We start from the raw sequence: 16,306 nt of genomic DNA, 5'->3' as shown, positions 1-16,306 counted from the left end.
TACATGCCGTTGCCTTACAGTAAATCCAAATGTGCTGATTTGATTTCTGATAAGATCTTTGCCTGGCGGAACGTTCTATGGCATGTGCACCTTGGTCGCAACTTCCTCTTTTAGTCCCATTAGAAAATCATTTTCTTTTAGTTTTCTTTTCTTTTATTTAATACACTATTTCCTGACCAGTTCAGTGTGTGTGTGTGACTGTTTTAACGTTTTACTGAAAGCTACACTGAGTATACAAAACATTAAAAACACCTGCTCTTTCCATGACAGACTGACCAGGTGAAATCTATGATCCCTTATTGATGTCACTTGTTAAATCCACTTCAATCAGTGTAGATGAAGGGGAGGAGATGGGTTAAATAATCATTTTTAAGCCTTGAGACAATTCAGACATGGATTGTGAATGCGTGCCATTCAGAGGGTGATTGGGCAAGACAAAATCATTTAAGTGCCTTTGAACTGGGTATGGTAGTAGGTGCCAGGCACGCCGGTTTGTGTCAAGAACTGCAACGCTGCTGGGTCTTTCACGCTCAACAGTTTCCTGTGTGTATCAAGAATGGTCCACCACCCAAAGGACATCCAGCCAACTTAACACAACTGTGTGAAGCATTGGCATCAACATGGGCCAGCATCCATGTGGAACACTTTTGACACCTTGTAGAGCCCCCGACGAATTGAGGCTGTTCTGAGGGCAAAAGGGGGTACAACTCAATGTTAGGAAGGTGTTCCTAATGTTTGGTATACTCAGTGTATCTGTCAGTGAAACAGTGTCACTCATGATTAGTTCTGGTTGTAGTAACTATGTTTTTCCAATATATGGTTGTCAGTGTGACAGACAAACCTGTCTTTCAGTGCACCTTGCATGCAAGTAATTCATAATGGAAAGTAGGCGGTGACATTTGAAAGCATGACTAACCGCATGTGTTGTAAAACATACAAGCTTTTTATTAATTGTTTAAGGAATATGCTCTTAATCATTAAAATATAAAATTTGAATGGTTACCTAAAAGTTAATATTGTGGTGAGGGCAGAAACAATAAAAACTTTGCTGATGCTAGGGCGACTTCATGACCTAATCTGGCTATGCAAGTATATCTTCGCCTTTTTTACAAGCAGGTGTTGGCATTGACATAAGTCTATTTCAACCACTGTTCACCAGCCTATGTAAATCGCCCAACCTGTATTTCATTTGATGTTTTTATGGTAAATTAATGATGGTACATAATTCTTATGGTAAATACATTAATTATTGGTTCCCACTTTATAGGCCTATTTAGTAATGCTAAAGCAAGTAATTACATGCACATACTGTAGGCAGGTACATTGCAATTACATAGCATTGTTCTCTCTCTCTCTGTGTGTGTGTGTGTGTGTGTGTGTGTGTGTGTGTGTGTGTGTGTGTGTGTGTGTGTGTGTGTGTGTGTGTGTGTGTGTGTGGGTGGGTGGGTGGGAGTGTGTGTCATTGTGTTTGTGTGTGAATACAGAGGGACATGCAATTTCAGATTAGCTGTGTTTAAATCTCCCCAGAGAGATAACACAACAATCATTATTAATGTATTTTCAAATCTTTTAAATTGTGTAAGCCAGAGAGACTGGCAGGTGTTGTAAAGTGTGCCTTTATATCAATTGTCCATAGGCTATTTTATTATAATACATTTAAAACAGTTTTATGCAATCTATTTCAACCACTCGTTCCCATTCCTCTCAAAAAAGTTTGAAGCCTATGCATTTTCTGGACATTGACCCACCCTCATTGGCAAAGTCCACTCACGACCCCGGCCCGGACTGAGCTTTTGCTTGGGTGAACCAGACCCCGGTCCAGAAAGACCCCTGACGCAAACTGGATATAGGCCTAACCGTGCGAGTGTTCAGGTTGAATAGCTATGTCGCCAAACATGGGTATGTTTTCCTCTTGAATTACAGTGCTTGCATAGGTTTATGGTAGATGTGTGACTGAATATAATTAACGTTGCGGACAGAGTCACCTCTAGAATATCGACAACGATGGCTTCTACCCCTTCTGCTTCTGCTTTGTCCGCTGTTCTACGGTGTCGTGGGAATATCCTAGCCAGGAATCAAGCAAACAAGAAGCGGCCTGGCACCTCGGGATACAGCCTCGGACTGGCTTGCGGAGCGGTATATGACTCCGTGCGGCCAAAACGAACTCCCTCAATATGGAAGTCATTTTTTCAAGAACAACTACCTGCGTTTGGAAATGGAGTGTCTGCGGCATATAAACCTGAGTCGAACGGCAAGACGAGAGATTATGAGTCTATAAATTATACCTATCAAGCAAAGATTTCGGAGCCAAGAATTTGCGCGCCAGGAGCTCCTTGAATGTGCCAAATGGCCAAAATGAAAGATTGCCCAAAATGAAATAATTTAAAATTACATTACTCGTAGGAACTATGAGAACATGTTTTTGGACAAAATCAGAGAAACCTCCCCTGGCGTTATGAATGTGTCCATAACTTTGCACAATAAGGAAATAGAGGAAAATATGATCCCTGATTTTATTCAAAACTGTTGGTCTACTCTGAAGAACAGATGCTTATTTTTCACCCTATTTGTGTCCGAAATAATGCATGGGAAACTGGGAGTGTTCTGTAGGTCCAGGCCAAATGATGTAGGTGAAGCTGCCAGGGTGGAACAGACCACACACCTGATCAGAGGAAAAAGCACCTCTGTCAGAAGTACTGTTCAACAGGTGAGTGAAGAACAATGAGATTTCATAATTAAGCCTCTGCCATAGACTACTAATTAAGCCTCTGCCATCGACTACTGTGCCTGAACCACTGACAAGTGGTGTGCTGACAAGTACACCATACCCAATGAAAACCATACCCTGATGAAATGACACATATGTCCAAAACAATATGCATCAAACTGTAGCCTATTTTTGTTCCATTTTGCAGGGTGAGTCATTGAATGGACAAAGTGGAAATCCCTTTGATTAACAGATTTTGATTGACACCTCCCAGTCTCCTGAACAAAGAACCTGAGGGCAGGCACAACTTAGGGCCTGAACACCAGTGCACACACACACACACACACACACACACACAAATATGCATAGGCGACTCTCCCAGGCCCCAGAGTGGAATGTGAAAACACACTGTAGTGTACCTGCTGTTTTAATATTTTCAAAGCACTTTGTATGGGGAACTGACTTCCATAAAGGCGATGAACTGTAAGCACCTGACTTTGAGACACGCTGCATGATGACATGTTTTCTTATCAGTTGATAAGTCACTCAGTTGTTTTGACAATTGCTTTGCTGTATGAAAGCCAACGATCTCTGTTAGCTCTGATGATTATTAGAAATAAACCAAAAATCTGACAGAATTTTTCAATATTGTTCAGGGAATAATCATGCTATAAACTCCATCAAATAAATCTAACACCCTTTTGATTTAACCTGATACTTGAAATTGTTTGTAGTCTTTTATTGATCCGCAGGTTGCGTTGTATGTACACTGAGTGTACAGAATATTAGGAACACCTTCCTAATATTGATTTGCACCCCCTTTTGCCCTCAGAACAGCCTCAATTAGTCGGGGCATGGACTACAAGGTGTCGAAAGCGTTCCAGAGAGATGCTGGCCCATGTTGACCCCAATGCTTCCCACAGTTGTGTCAAGTTGGCTGGTTGTCCTTTGGGTGGTGGACCACTTTTGATACACACGGGAAACCGTGATTGCAGTTCTTGACACACTCAAACCGGTGTGCCTGGCACCTACTACCATACCCTGTTCAAAGGCACTTAAATCTTTTGTCTTGCCCATTCACACTCTGAATGGAACACATACACAATCCATGTCTCAATTGTCTCAAGGCTTAAAAATCCTTCTTTAACCTGTCTCCTCCCCTTCATCTACACTGATTGAAGTGGATTTAACAAGTGTCTATGTCATGGAAAGAGCAGGTGTTCCTAATGTTTTGTACACTCAGTGTATAATTTCACCCCTTATGAAATACAAATTGTTCCATGTATTATCACGGACACAAAGGAGTTAGGAATCTATTATCAAACTAAAGGTGCAAACAAATGGGTGTGTGATAGGCTATGAAATGGGTGTGTGATAGGCTATGTAAGCCTATCACGTTACATAATGATGCCAGGTTGCCTTACAAGAATGAGATATAGGCCCAGTGACAACTTTCTTCTGTTGATTCTAGACAGGTGTCAACTGTGATTGTATAGTAACATGATATTTATCTTTATTGGCCTGAAGCCACATTTTGCCTTTTTGCTGAATAACCAAGAATAATGGCATATTTTGTGATCTAGAATGTAATAGCCTATGCAAATTTGAGATGATCCTGAAATGTATGACAATTGACTGCTTGTTGTTTCCATTAGTTACTGGAAATGCAATGGTAAGTAGGCCTATGATCAATAAAGGCCTACAGCCCTTGTGCTGAATGCAGTATTTTAGCATTTGTAAACAGGAAAAACTCCTGTAAAAATAAAGGATTATTTTTACCATGTAAGACACTCATGAAATATGAAAATATCTGGAATATAAATATTTTTGGGGAAAATAAATTAACATTAAGAACATGACAGAAAACCTTTCTCCAAAATACATGTATCTAAGATAGGCTTAAGACTAGTACACAGGGTGATACAGTTTGATGACTATGAATTTTACTGTATTTGGACAGCCCTATTTGGTCCAGTTGGATAAATTCTCAAGGTGACGGTTAAGGCGGACTTCCGGTGAAAATTAGCTATCCGGAAGTCTGCACTCTTGTATCTTGAGAAAACAAATGGCAAGAAGGAAACTGTCGAAATTAAGTTGATTTGATAATAAAAACAATCAAAATCAAAGTGTGACAACGACGATACATTATTTCCTCTTCACTTGCTTATTGATCCTGCATATTGTCATCGAAGAGGTTAGTGAAACGAATTAAGAAATGGCTACAGAGACCGAATGTGTTCTACGTTAGGAAGCTGGAGGTAAGTGCTAATTTCTGGGAATGAAATGTTCTGTCTAACATTAGCTGCCAAGCAATTCGGTCGAAAGATTACCAAGGTCCAATATGGTTATCAAACAATGGATGAATTACTCAGAAAAGAAAGTGTCGCATTTCGGGGGTGCGTGACGAGAGCTAGCTACAGGTGATATACAAATCGATTAGCCTGTGAATGTCACCTTTCCAATATGCCTTTCCCTTCAACTATCTACAGTGGGCCTATAGTTCATACTTTTATACTCGATTAATGTAAGTGACGGTGACTTTGTTAAATGACTCTCTTGAACCCTGTGTTTTATCTATATCCATTTTATCATTTTATTATCAGATTGACATGGATGGTATGAACTGAAGACCAGCGCTTTCATCCTCTAACCAGCTCACCTACCTCCTGTCCAAGATGAATCCAGCTCTCCCTCAATTTTTCCCTCATACCTTATACATTTTCCTTGTCTTTTTTTGACTCTGGCTTTACCTCATTCTGTTAACCTGCTTATGTCTTCATTACTTTAATACAATAAGATTTAAATTAACCAAGTAACCTCTCCACATGTCCTTTTTGCGTTCTGCATTCCTTTGGCGCTACTTATTTTTTTACAAACCCAGTCCTCCTGACTTCCTTTCCCTCCTAAGTTGTTGGGCCATGCTCCGTAAGAGAGGTTCTGCCATTCTCTGTGGTGCTTTTCTCTTTGTCGCCTGGAATGCCATCGTGGTCCTCTATCTGTGGGGCCGACCCCTGTCTGGTCGAGAGGAGAGGGAGATGGATGGAGGACGAGGAGGGGCTGATTTGGCTGGGGATGTGATCCACATGGCAGAAGCCTTTGAGGCAGAGCTTGAAATGCAGAGAAAAATCCTGCTTCAGATACAGGGTCATCGGTCACAATGGGAACAACCCAATGAGAATGGCGCCAGCAGAGGTGGCCCCACTCAAGTGGTCATTCCCATCTTGGTTATAGCCTGTAACAGGGTTACTGTCAAACGCTGCCTGGACAAACTCATAGAGTACCGCCCCTCAGCTGAACTCTACCCAATTATAGTCAGCCAGGACTGTGGGCATGCGGAGACTGCACTGGTGATTGGTTCTTATGGCAGTCAGGTAACTCACCTGAAACAACCAGACCTGTCAGATATTGCCGTGAGACCAGAACACAAGAAGTTCCAGGGATACTACAAAATCTCCAGGCACTATCGCTGGGCTCTCAACCAAGTGTTCAACTCTCTTCACATTCCTCTGTTGTTATTGTGGAAGATGATTTGGAGGTAATAATTTAATCTACTCTTACTTGAAATATGCATTGAATGTGATAAAGTGAAATGTTAAATCCACTTGTTTTGTGCTCATCATTGTTTACATCCTCTCTAGTTGCCAGTTGAACAACTAAAAAACCATTGTTTTCCATTCTTTCACTAGGTGGCACCCAGACTTCTTTGAGTACTTCAGATCCCTTCACCCGATCCTGAAATCTGACCCGTCTCTGTGGTGTGTGTCTGCTTGGAATGACAACGGTCGGGAAGGCTACGTCGACCCTGGTAAAGCAGACCTCCTGTACAGGACAGACTTCTTCCCTGGGCTGGGCTGGATGATGCTCAAGGAACTCTGGGAAGAGCTGGAGCCCAAGTGGCCTGGTGCATTCTGGGACGACTGGATGCGTCAGCCAGAGCAGCGCACTGATCGAGCCTGTATTCGACCCGAAATATCCAGAACTTTAACCTTTGGACGGAAAGGTGTGAGCCTTGGCCAATTTTATGACAAATACCTACGCTACATTAAACTGAATAGTGAATTTGTGCCTTTCACCAAGCTGGATCTGGCTTACTTGAAGGAGGAGAAATACAAGGAGATCTTTGAGAAGCAGGTTTACAGTGCGCCTTTGGTCAAATATGAAGAGGTCCAACAGGGACAGTTAAAAGGAGCAGGTCCATTTTGTCTGCACTACTCAAGCAAAGATGGTTTCAAAGTGTTGGCCAAAAACCTGGGCGTGATGGAGGACTTGAAGTCAGGGGTCCCGCGGACAGGGTATCGGGGAGTGGTCAGTTTCCTGTCAAGGGGAAGGAGAATCTTCCTGGCGCCCCCTCCGGGATGGAGCAAATATGACCCAACCTGGAGTTGATGACAAACACAAAGGACTGAAGAGGAAAGGGCTCTGCACATTACATCTAGTATTATGGCAATGGAAGTGAGACCAAAGAATGCCAGATGTGGACCTATGACTTTAAGCTATAGTGAGATCGTTATGACAGATGCCTATCCTCTCTCTTCCATTTCTGATGTTTGATTTTCTCCCCATACTTCTCAGGTTTTTTCATACGCTCAAATAAATATATTTTTGCAATGTGGGGTTGGGATAGTAAGGTAGGTAGAGATATGTCATTATTTTCAGAGATTTTTATATACTCTAATCATGCACATGAAATTCAATGCAACATCCACTTTGATTATTCTCAATCTTGTATGCAATTTATGTTACTAATCTATTTCAGATTAAAAATATATGATCTGTGGTGTGGTCAATAATGGTGGTGGTCTACTAGTGATTTGTCCTAAAGTATAATTGCTTCACAATAAAAAACATTTCATATTTTGGAGAACTGTTTTGACAATATTTTAAGCTGGTTAGAATAGTGCTTAATGTTTTTCCCAAAGAGACAGCTACTGAAGTGTGTATTTATTTAAATGCAAGACACTCATCACAAATTCTGTATGTTATGTACTTTCGGGAATTAAATTCTACCAATCAACTGCTGTTTGTGACATATTTGTTTGTGCCTAGGTTCCTTTACCATATTAATATAGACACTGCGTATACAAAACAACTCAATATTAGGAAAGTGTTCCTAATGTTTGGTATACCCAGTGTATATCTTTTTAAATTAATGACCACCTCACATAAGGCTACTAAATACTGAACAATTTAAACAATTGCCCCCCAATCCCCCCTTCCCCAAAACACGTAAATATTGGACTATAAATTGTGCCTTCCTGTATTATACTTATGCTAAAATATTTATTCTATTCTACTTAGCCATGTACTTTATGGTCGTATTCTTATCTTTTATTATTTCTTATTGTTGCATTGTCGAGAAGGAACCTGCAGGTAAGCATTTCGTTGGATGGTGCATACCATGTGTATCCCGTACATATGTCTAATGGTTTACCATTTAAAATGAATTAATTACTTAATTTGTTATTAGGGTAGACTTTAACCTATAAACAAAATGTTTACCGACTGCTTCTGCAAAAAGCTTGCCCAGGTTGGAGACTTCTAAAAGCAAGTTGTGGCTACGGAAGCCTTATGAGTTCAAACCAAAATACGAGGTATGGCTACGGAACCCTTAAGAGTTCAAACCAAAGAAAGAGGTAAGCGTTCTCTATTTACCTTTTGTTTTGCTAGCTAAGAGCAGAGCAGAGCCGAGGTTAGCTAGCTAGCAAGCAAGCGGTGGAGGGAAAGCTAGGTGGGAGAGATGGAGGAGAGACTACTGGTGATGAAAAAACATAATTATTTATTGGCAATTAGATTTAATTTCAATGTCCATTATTTTCAGTCAATTCCCTTTTAAATGATGTTTTGTTTTCATGCAACGTGCTAACGTTAGCTAGCTGTAGAGCTAGCTACTGTACAGGTAGTATCGTCACGTTCGCCTCCTGTGGCTAAACTAGCGTGATTGAATGATAGTCTGGTTTTGCTCTCTGTCAAAATAGTTTTTTCCCTATGGTCCTAAACAAATTCTCACACATACAAAACGCAGTTAGTAACTGTGTAGAACACATAGCTAGTTGGCTAAAAAGAAAAGCAAAGGTACCGTTATTTGGTCAACTAAGTTAGCTAACGTTAGCTTGCTAACTGGGCCTGGAATGGAGCCAGGTGATTTGCGTGTGAGCCCAGCAGGCTCCGGAGACCCCGAAGTGGGTGAATGGAGGGAAGAGACCCCTGGTGGGGATGCCGAGGTGAAGGGCGGGGAACCAAATGACAAGGAAATTGATGGAGATACAGCTGAAACGGTGCTCAAAGAGAAAGAAACCTGCGAGGGAGAAGAGTATACAGAGAAAGAGAAGAACGAAGGTGAACTACACAGCCCATATGAAGAGGAATTGGATCCCAGAATTCAGGTGAGGAAAGATTGGCCGAACCCTTATAATAGATTTTAATCTCAATGGGGTTTCCTGGTCTATGCTACATAGCTAAAGGTTTACAAAATGAGTTGCATGCATGAGTAGATAAACTGCAGTCTTGTATGGTCAATTAGCCTACTGTTGATCATTCAACAGGGGAGTGATGTTTTGCTCAGTCCATAATGGCTAATTCAGGAGAATTAAATCAATGTTTGTGCACATGCCACTCTTTCTTTTTAAAATATTTTTTAGTTGTTATAATATTTACTCACCTTTTCTCCTAAATTTCGTGATTTCGATCTTGTCTCATCGCTGCAACTCCCCAACGGCCTCGGGAGAGGCGAAGGTCGAGTCATGCGTCCTCCTAAACATGACCCGCCAAACCATGCTTCTTAACACCTGCTCGCTTAACCCGGAAGCCAGCTGCACCAATGTGTCTGAGGAAACACAGTTCAACTGACGACCGAAATCAGCCTGTAGGCGCCCAGTCCGCCACAAGGAATCGCTAGAGCGCGATGAGCCAAGTAAAGCCCCCCAGGCCAAACCCTCACCTAACCCGGACGACGCTGGGCCAATTGTCCACCGCCCTATGGGACTCCCGGTCACGGCCGGTAATGATCGAACCTCAGGCTGTAGTGACGCCGCAACACTGCGATGCAGTGCCTTAGACTGCTGCGCCACTCGGGAGGCCCCATGCCACTCTTTCTGATATCATGATGTGATTAATCTATGTTAATCTATGTTGAAATCAACAGGGATTATCCACCAAATGTAACAGTGGTGCCAAGAGAGCTAATATTAACTGATTGTGTTGTTACAAACCAACTATTAAAAGTATCTGCCTTCTCCTGTGCTCCCTCATATATTTTCTGTTTCCAGGAGGAGTTGGAACACCTCAACGAGGCCAGTGTAGAAATCAACCAACTAGAACTGCACTTGGATGTAAGTAGATATCATCACCTCTCCCATGATAAATCTGTCCCAATACATCACCCCTTTCCATACTGATCAGGTTTTTCCAAAGAATCAATCGTCAGTTCATTTTCAATTCCCATAACATGCTTTAAACCCATTCTTAATCTGGAAAATATGCTTTAGATTAGCAGAAATGCCCATTACAATGAAATCTGATTAGGAATTCCTTTTGTACATGTGTAGGATGCCAGATCGGGTTACAGGAAGATCCTCACAGACTCGGCCAGAAAACTGAACGCCCACAGCTCCCAGCTTGGTACCTGCATCGAGAAGGCCAGGCCCTACTATGAGGCTCGTCGACTTGCCAAGGAGGTACTGTTGTACATGCACTGTGTGGGATTTTATGGCATTTGCAACAACACATTTCAAGAGTTCATCTTTATCACTGAATCAAAATATGGGAAATCGATGCAGTATTTGCCATTCACCTGCTTGTCCCACTTTTCTCAAATCTCAACAACAGTTTAATTGTTTGTCCCACGTGATTGGTTGCTGTGCAACTGCATGCCCTGTTTTCTCAGTATCTGATTGGCTGTCCCTCCCACAGGCTCAGCAGGAGACCCAGAAGGCGGCGCTGAGCTACGAGCGGGCTGTCTCCATGCACACGGCTGCCAGGGAGATGGTTTACGTGGCAGAGCAGGGCCTCATGGCCGACGGCAAGAACACCCTGGACCCCACCTGGCAGGAGATGCTCAACCATGCTACCTCCAAGGTAACAGGGGAAACCCCAGCTACCGCTATAACTGCATCAATACAAAATCAAATGCTAAATGTGTTCATCAGCTAGTATGTGAGCGAGCTGATATGGTATTCATTTAATCAGTATTTCCCTTATAATCCCCACCCCACCGCCAAGTAGCTATGTTCCCCCATGACAAAAATTTGTTTAAATTAGTTTGGCAGTTAGCCTTGTTTGGCAACCCCAGCTGCCAGTGTAAGCAATATTCCAGGTTATATGTTGCATTCTGTATCATCGTGGTCCTCTGTAGCTCAGCTGGTAGAGCACGGTGCTTGTAACGCCAAGGTAGTGGGTTCGATCCCCGGGACTACCCATACACAAAAAAAAAATATATGTATGCACGCATGACTGTAAGTCGCTTTGGATAAAAGCGTCTTCTAAATGGCATATTATTATTATATTATATTGTATCATTGCATCAAACGTGATCAATGTGTAGGCTATTTGAGGTGGCTGATACGGTATACATTGAATCGGTATTTTCCTTACCATTCCCCCACCCCCCGGGTAGCTATTTTCTCCTGTGCCTAAACTCTGTTTTGAATTGGATTGGTTTCAATTAGTTAGGCAGTTCGTTTTGTTAGGTTGGTTGGGGGTTAGGATACTGATTGGGGTGTTTTCCCATCTAAACATTTGTGTTGTTGTGTGTTCAAGGTGAACGAGGCAGAGGAGGAGCGCCTACGCAGCGAACGGGAGCACATGCGTGTCACCCACTCTTGTCAGACAGCAGAGGCTCGAGTCCAGACCCTGCAGAAATCTCTCAAGAGGGCCATCGTTAAATCCAAGCCTTACTTCGAGCTCAAGGCCCAGTTCAACTACATACTTGAGGTACATAGATATATAATATACAGTGCATTCGGAAAGTATTCAGACCCCTTGACTTTTTCCACATTTTGTTACTTTACAGCCTTATTCTAAAATTGATTAAGTTAATTAATTCTACACACAATTTCTGCAGCACTCCACCAATCAGGCCTTTATGGTAGAGTGGCCAGACGGAAGCCACTTCTCAGTAAAAGGCACATGACAGCCCGCTTGGAGTTTGCCAAAAGGCACCTAAAGGACTCTCAGACCATGAACAACAAGATTCTCTGGTCTGATGAAACCAAGATTGAACTCTTTGGCCTGAATGCCAAGCATCACGTCTGGAGGAAACCTGGCATTACATTTACATTTTACATTTTAGCCATTTAGCAGACGCTCTTATCCAGAGCGACTTACAGTTAGTGAATACATTTTTATTTTTATACTGGCCCCCCATGGGAATCAAACCCACAACCCTGGCGTTGCAAACGCCATGCTCTATCAACTGAGCTACATCCCTGCCGGCCATTCCCTCCCCTACCCTGGACGACGCTGGGCCAATTGTGCGCCGCCCATGAGTCTCACGGTTGCGGCCGGCTGCGACAGAGCCTGGATTCGAACCAGGATCTCTAGTGGCACAGTTAGCACTGCGATGCAGTGCCTTAGACCACTGCGCCACTCATCCCTACGGTGAAGCATGGTGGTAGCAGCATCATGCTGTGGGGATGTTTTTCAGTGGCAGGGACTAGGAGACTAGTCAGGATCAAGGGAAAGATGAACAGAGAAAAGTACAGAGAGATCCTTGATGAACACCTGCTCCAGAACGCTCAGGACCTCAGACTGTGGCGAAGGTTCTCTTTCCAACAGGACAACGACCCTAAGCACACATCCAAGACAATGGAGGAGTGGCTTCGGGACAAGTCTCTGAAGTCCTTGAGTGGCCCAGCCAGAGCCCGGACTTGAACCCGATTGAACATCTCTGTAGAGACCTGAAAATAGCTGTGCAGTGACGCTCCCCATCCAACCTGACAGAGCTTGAGAGGATCTGCAGAGAAAAATGGGGGAAAACTCCCCAAATCAAATTGTATTTGTCACATGCCCCGAATACATCAGGTGTAGACCTTACAGTGAAATGCTTACTTACAAGCCCTTAACCAACAATGCAGTTTTAAGAAAAGTAAGTGTTAAGTAAAAAATAGATAAGTAAAAATAAAAAAACGAATAATTAAAGAGCAACAGTAAAATAACAATAGCGAGGCTATATACAGGGGGTGTCGGTACAGAGTCAATGTGAGGGGCACAGGTTAGTCGAGGTAATATGTATATGTATGTAGAGGAAAGTGACTATGCATCGATAATAAACAGAGAGTAGCAGCAGGTTAAAAAGAGAGGGGGGGTGGGGGGGGGAGACAATGCAAATAGTCCGGGTAGCCATTTGAGTCTTATGGCTTGGGGGTAGAAGCTGTTAAGAAGCCTTTTGGACCTAGACTTGGCGCTCCGGTACCGCTTGCTGTGCGGTACCAGAGAGAACAGTCTATGACTAGGGTGGCTGGACTATTTTTAGGGCCTTCCTCTGACACCGCCTGGTATAGAGGTCCTGGATGACAGGAAGCTTGGCCCCAGTGATTTACTGGGCCGTATGCACTACCCTCTATAGTGTCTTGCGGCCGGAGGCCGAGCAGTTGCCATACCAGGCGGTGATGCAACCAATACAGGTGTGCCAAGCTTGTAGCGTCATACCCAAGAAGACTCGAGGCTGTAAATGCTGCCGAGGGTGCTTCAACATAGTACTGAGTAAAGGGTCTGAATACTTATGTAAATGTGATATTTCCGTTTTTTATTTGTAATACATTTGCAAACATTTCTAAACCTGTTTTTGCTTTGTCATTATGGGGTATTGTGTGTAGATTGAAACAAAAACAATTCATTCCATTTTAGAATAAGGCTGTAACAAAACAAAATGTGGAAAAAGTCAAGGGGTCTGTATACTTTCCGAATGGACTGTATATGATATATAACAGTGGAGGCTGCTGAGGGGTGGACGGCTCATCATAATGGCTGGAACGGAGCAAATGGAATGGCATCAAACACATGGAAACCATGTGTTTGGTATATTTGATACCATTCCACCATTCCACTCCAGCCACTACCACGAGCCCGTCCTCCACAATATGGTGCCACCAACCTCCTGTGATATATAATATATGTTGCAATTAATATATATGTAATTTCAAACTGTTATTGTAAGAAAAGCAGGGAAATGATTGATACAGAGCTGTCATGTCCATCCATGATCGCTCCTGTTGGTTATTGTTCCCTCTTTGGCCTCAAACCAAGGAGGAAGTAATGTTGTATGTTGCTCTGTCTTTTCCCTCCATCATATTGGGTTTTCTGTGACTTCAGGAGCACAAAACCAAAGTGATGCAGCTGGAGGAGCATGTGACCAAAGTGAAAAACCGCTACTCTGTCGCCCTGCGCAACCTGGAGCAAATTAGTGAGGCCATCCACGCTCAGCGGGGGCGGGGCCAAACTGAAGGTGGACAAACCACGGCCTGTGGTGGGCGGAGTCCCCCTATTGGGGCGGAGTCGGACAGTGGGGTGTGTGGTGCCGAAGGTGGGGCATGTGGAGGAGGGGCAATAGAGACTGACAGGGTGGACAGAAGTGGAGTGGCGTATAAGAAAATTGGGCTGGTGGAGAAATACAGGGAGAACGGGCGAGAGAGGCCCGAGACACATGGAGAGAGAGCAGGGTCAGATTCCCTCTCCGTCTTCAGTCTGCAGACCATCGCTTCCGACCTGGAGAAATGTGATTCCATCGAACACCTCGGGGAATTTAGCGATGTGGGCAGTCTGCCTGGGGAGGATGGAGAGAATGAGAGGGAGGAGAGAGGGGGAGGGAGGGAAAGAGAAAGAAGGGAAGGGCAAATGCAGCGCCAACAGCACTTCCTGAAGCAACATCACAGGAGCTTCAGCTTGTGAGAGCTGTCTTCATCGCTTATAGTTTATCAATTGAAAAGAAAGTGTCCGGTCTAGCTAGCTCATTATCCTGGCAAAATAGCTAAATATATGATATAAAATATATGATGAAAATCAGATCTGCTGTAACTAAAGTAACACATTTAAACAGGGGTGTATGATACTCAGTATTAACAAAGCACAGGTACGTTGGCAAATAAGACCTGACAATATAAGGAGCCTGACAGGTTTTGCATCATATTACAACACTACGGAAACTCCTAGACCGTACATGCCTCTGAGATTAGCTGCTTTACTTCCCTTATTCTGGCAATAAGGAAACCTTAGACACGTATGTCCTAGTGCATGAAGGAACAATCTAAGTAAGAGACTACAACGGACATGACTGAATTTATGGTGCAAGTATGTTCTTCTTGTGCAACAGGAAAGTAAGTGTGAATTCATATGCACGTCACCATTTGTTATTAGTTTCGCACTGTAAATATTATTTTAGTACATAAATTCAAACGCGTATTGCAAAAAGTGCAAGAAGAATAAGGTTTTTTACTTATTCTGGAAACCTGGTTTCAGGGTTTGAATCAACAGGAACCCAAAACATACTAAAGAGGGTTACAAACTCCCTTCTGACAACTTGCTTGATGACAGAAAGCACTCCAGACTATTTATTGTGTACTAGGATTCAGGGCTAAAAGATCACGCTGACATAATATTATGTTTTACTTGTTAACATTTTAAGCCCATAATTTTAAGATCCTTTGTTTTGTATTTTTAAAAGAAAATAATTTCCCAAGAATATATTTTTTCTTTAGAGCCTCTTGGGTCGTAAACTGAAGTGTGCCTTGCCCTTGACACAGTACGACACAGACAGACAGTATAGCACTGGCTGCAACAGCATACTGTTCAGATCTGTGTATACAGTATTAAACTGGTCAACAAATGAGAAATACTCCCATGAAGGACATGCTTTTGACCATATGATTAATTTGAAATTTGAATAATATATGATTCATCCTAACACTGTTTTGCCTAGACTTGTTTTATTGTTTTATTTTTTTATTAATTTGAATGTTGTCTGTGTACTGCTTTGGCAAAGTGGAGGGTACAAGAAATGTATTCAAGAGATGAAATGTAAGTTTGTGTATAATTACAACATTATAGAGAAAATAATGACATTTACAGATTTATTTGAATATTTGAGAACGTCTTTGTATAGTTATTTTAAAGGGATCTTATTTAATGCTGGTTATCTTCTGTATTCCTGATCTGACCTCTCTGTCCCGCTCATTCGTAAAGTCTCTGGTGCAGTAGTGTAATGTCACCCAGCTATATAGTACAATTCACTGTTGTTATTTACATGTATGCAATATCATACAGTTAAACAATAAAATAAGAGGAATCTTGAATTTTTGCCATTATTAGACCCAATATATCTGTCTTATATTCATACTGTACTTCAACACTATCTAAGGATGAAGATGTGATACTAAATTACAGATTTAGAAGAAGAGGAGAATGTGGGGTTTGCAGAAAAAGCTAGAGCGTTGGGAGGAGACAGGAAAAGAGATGAGTTATCTTTTATCCCCCTGCTTCAATTATTCAACGGGGATATAAATATGAAGGAGACGGGTGCTCTCGGAATAGAAGTCAGGAGGAGGGTGAGGGAGAGGGGTACCAAAGCCTGTAGTATAAGAACATCTCTGTGTTTACTAACGCTGAAAA

The 16,306-nt window shown here is 42.5% G+C and overlaps 2 protein-coding genes across 3 annotated transcripts; both read left to right on the top strand.

Moving 5' to 3' along the window:
* The first annotated feature begins 4,708 nt into the window (after positions 1-4,708).
* On the top strand, positions 4,709-7,721 carry mgat1a (alpha-1,3-mannosyl-glycoprotein 2-beta-N-acetylglucosaminyltransferase a). Of its 2 annotated transcripts, none has more exons than XM_045226694.1 (3): positions 4,709-4,901; positions 5,311-6,242; positions 6,394-7,721. In XM_045226694.1, exons 2-3 carry the CDS (start codon positions 5,533-5,535, stop codon positions 7,091-7,093), a joined length of 1,410 nt encoding a protein of 469 aa, XP_045082629.1. In that variant the 5' UTR covers positions 4,709-4,901; positions 5,311-5,532; the 3' UTR covers positions 7,094-7,721. The 2 variants fall into 2 exon arrangements, with proteins under 2 accessions (XP_045082629.1, XP_041722520.2); XM_041866586.2 differs by having other exon boundaries at positions 4,709-4,965.
* Positions 7,722-8,359: 638 nt separating this feature from the next.
* On the top strand, positions 8,360-15,990 carry sh3bp5la (SH3-binding domain protein 5-like, a). Its single transcript, XM_045226693.1, has 6 exons — positions 8,360-9,090; positions 9,973-10,035; positions 10,252-10,380; positions 10,616-10,780; positions 11,462-11,635; positions 14,015-15,990. Exons 1-6 carry the CDS (start codon positions 8,836-8,838, stop codon positions 14,588-14,590), a joined length of 1,362 nt encoding a protein of 453 aa, XP_045082628.1. The 5' UTR covers positions 8,360-8,835; the 3' UTR covers positions 14,591-15,990.
* Positions 15,991-16,306: the final 316 nt, after the last annotated feature.

This window comes from Coregonus clupeaformis, chromosome 17, assembly GCF_020615455.1.
Source record: "Coregonus clupeaformis isolate EN_2021a chromosome 17, ASM2061545v1, whole genome shotgun sequence".
Lineage (NCBI taxonomy): Eukaryota > Metazoa > Chordata > Actinopteri > Salmoniformes > Salmonidae > Coregonus > Coregonus clupeaformis.
This window is presented reverse-complemented; position numbering and strand designations above follow the sequence as displayed.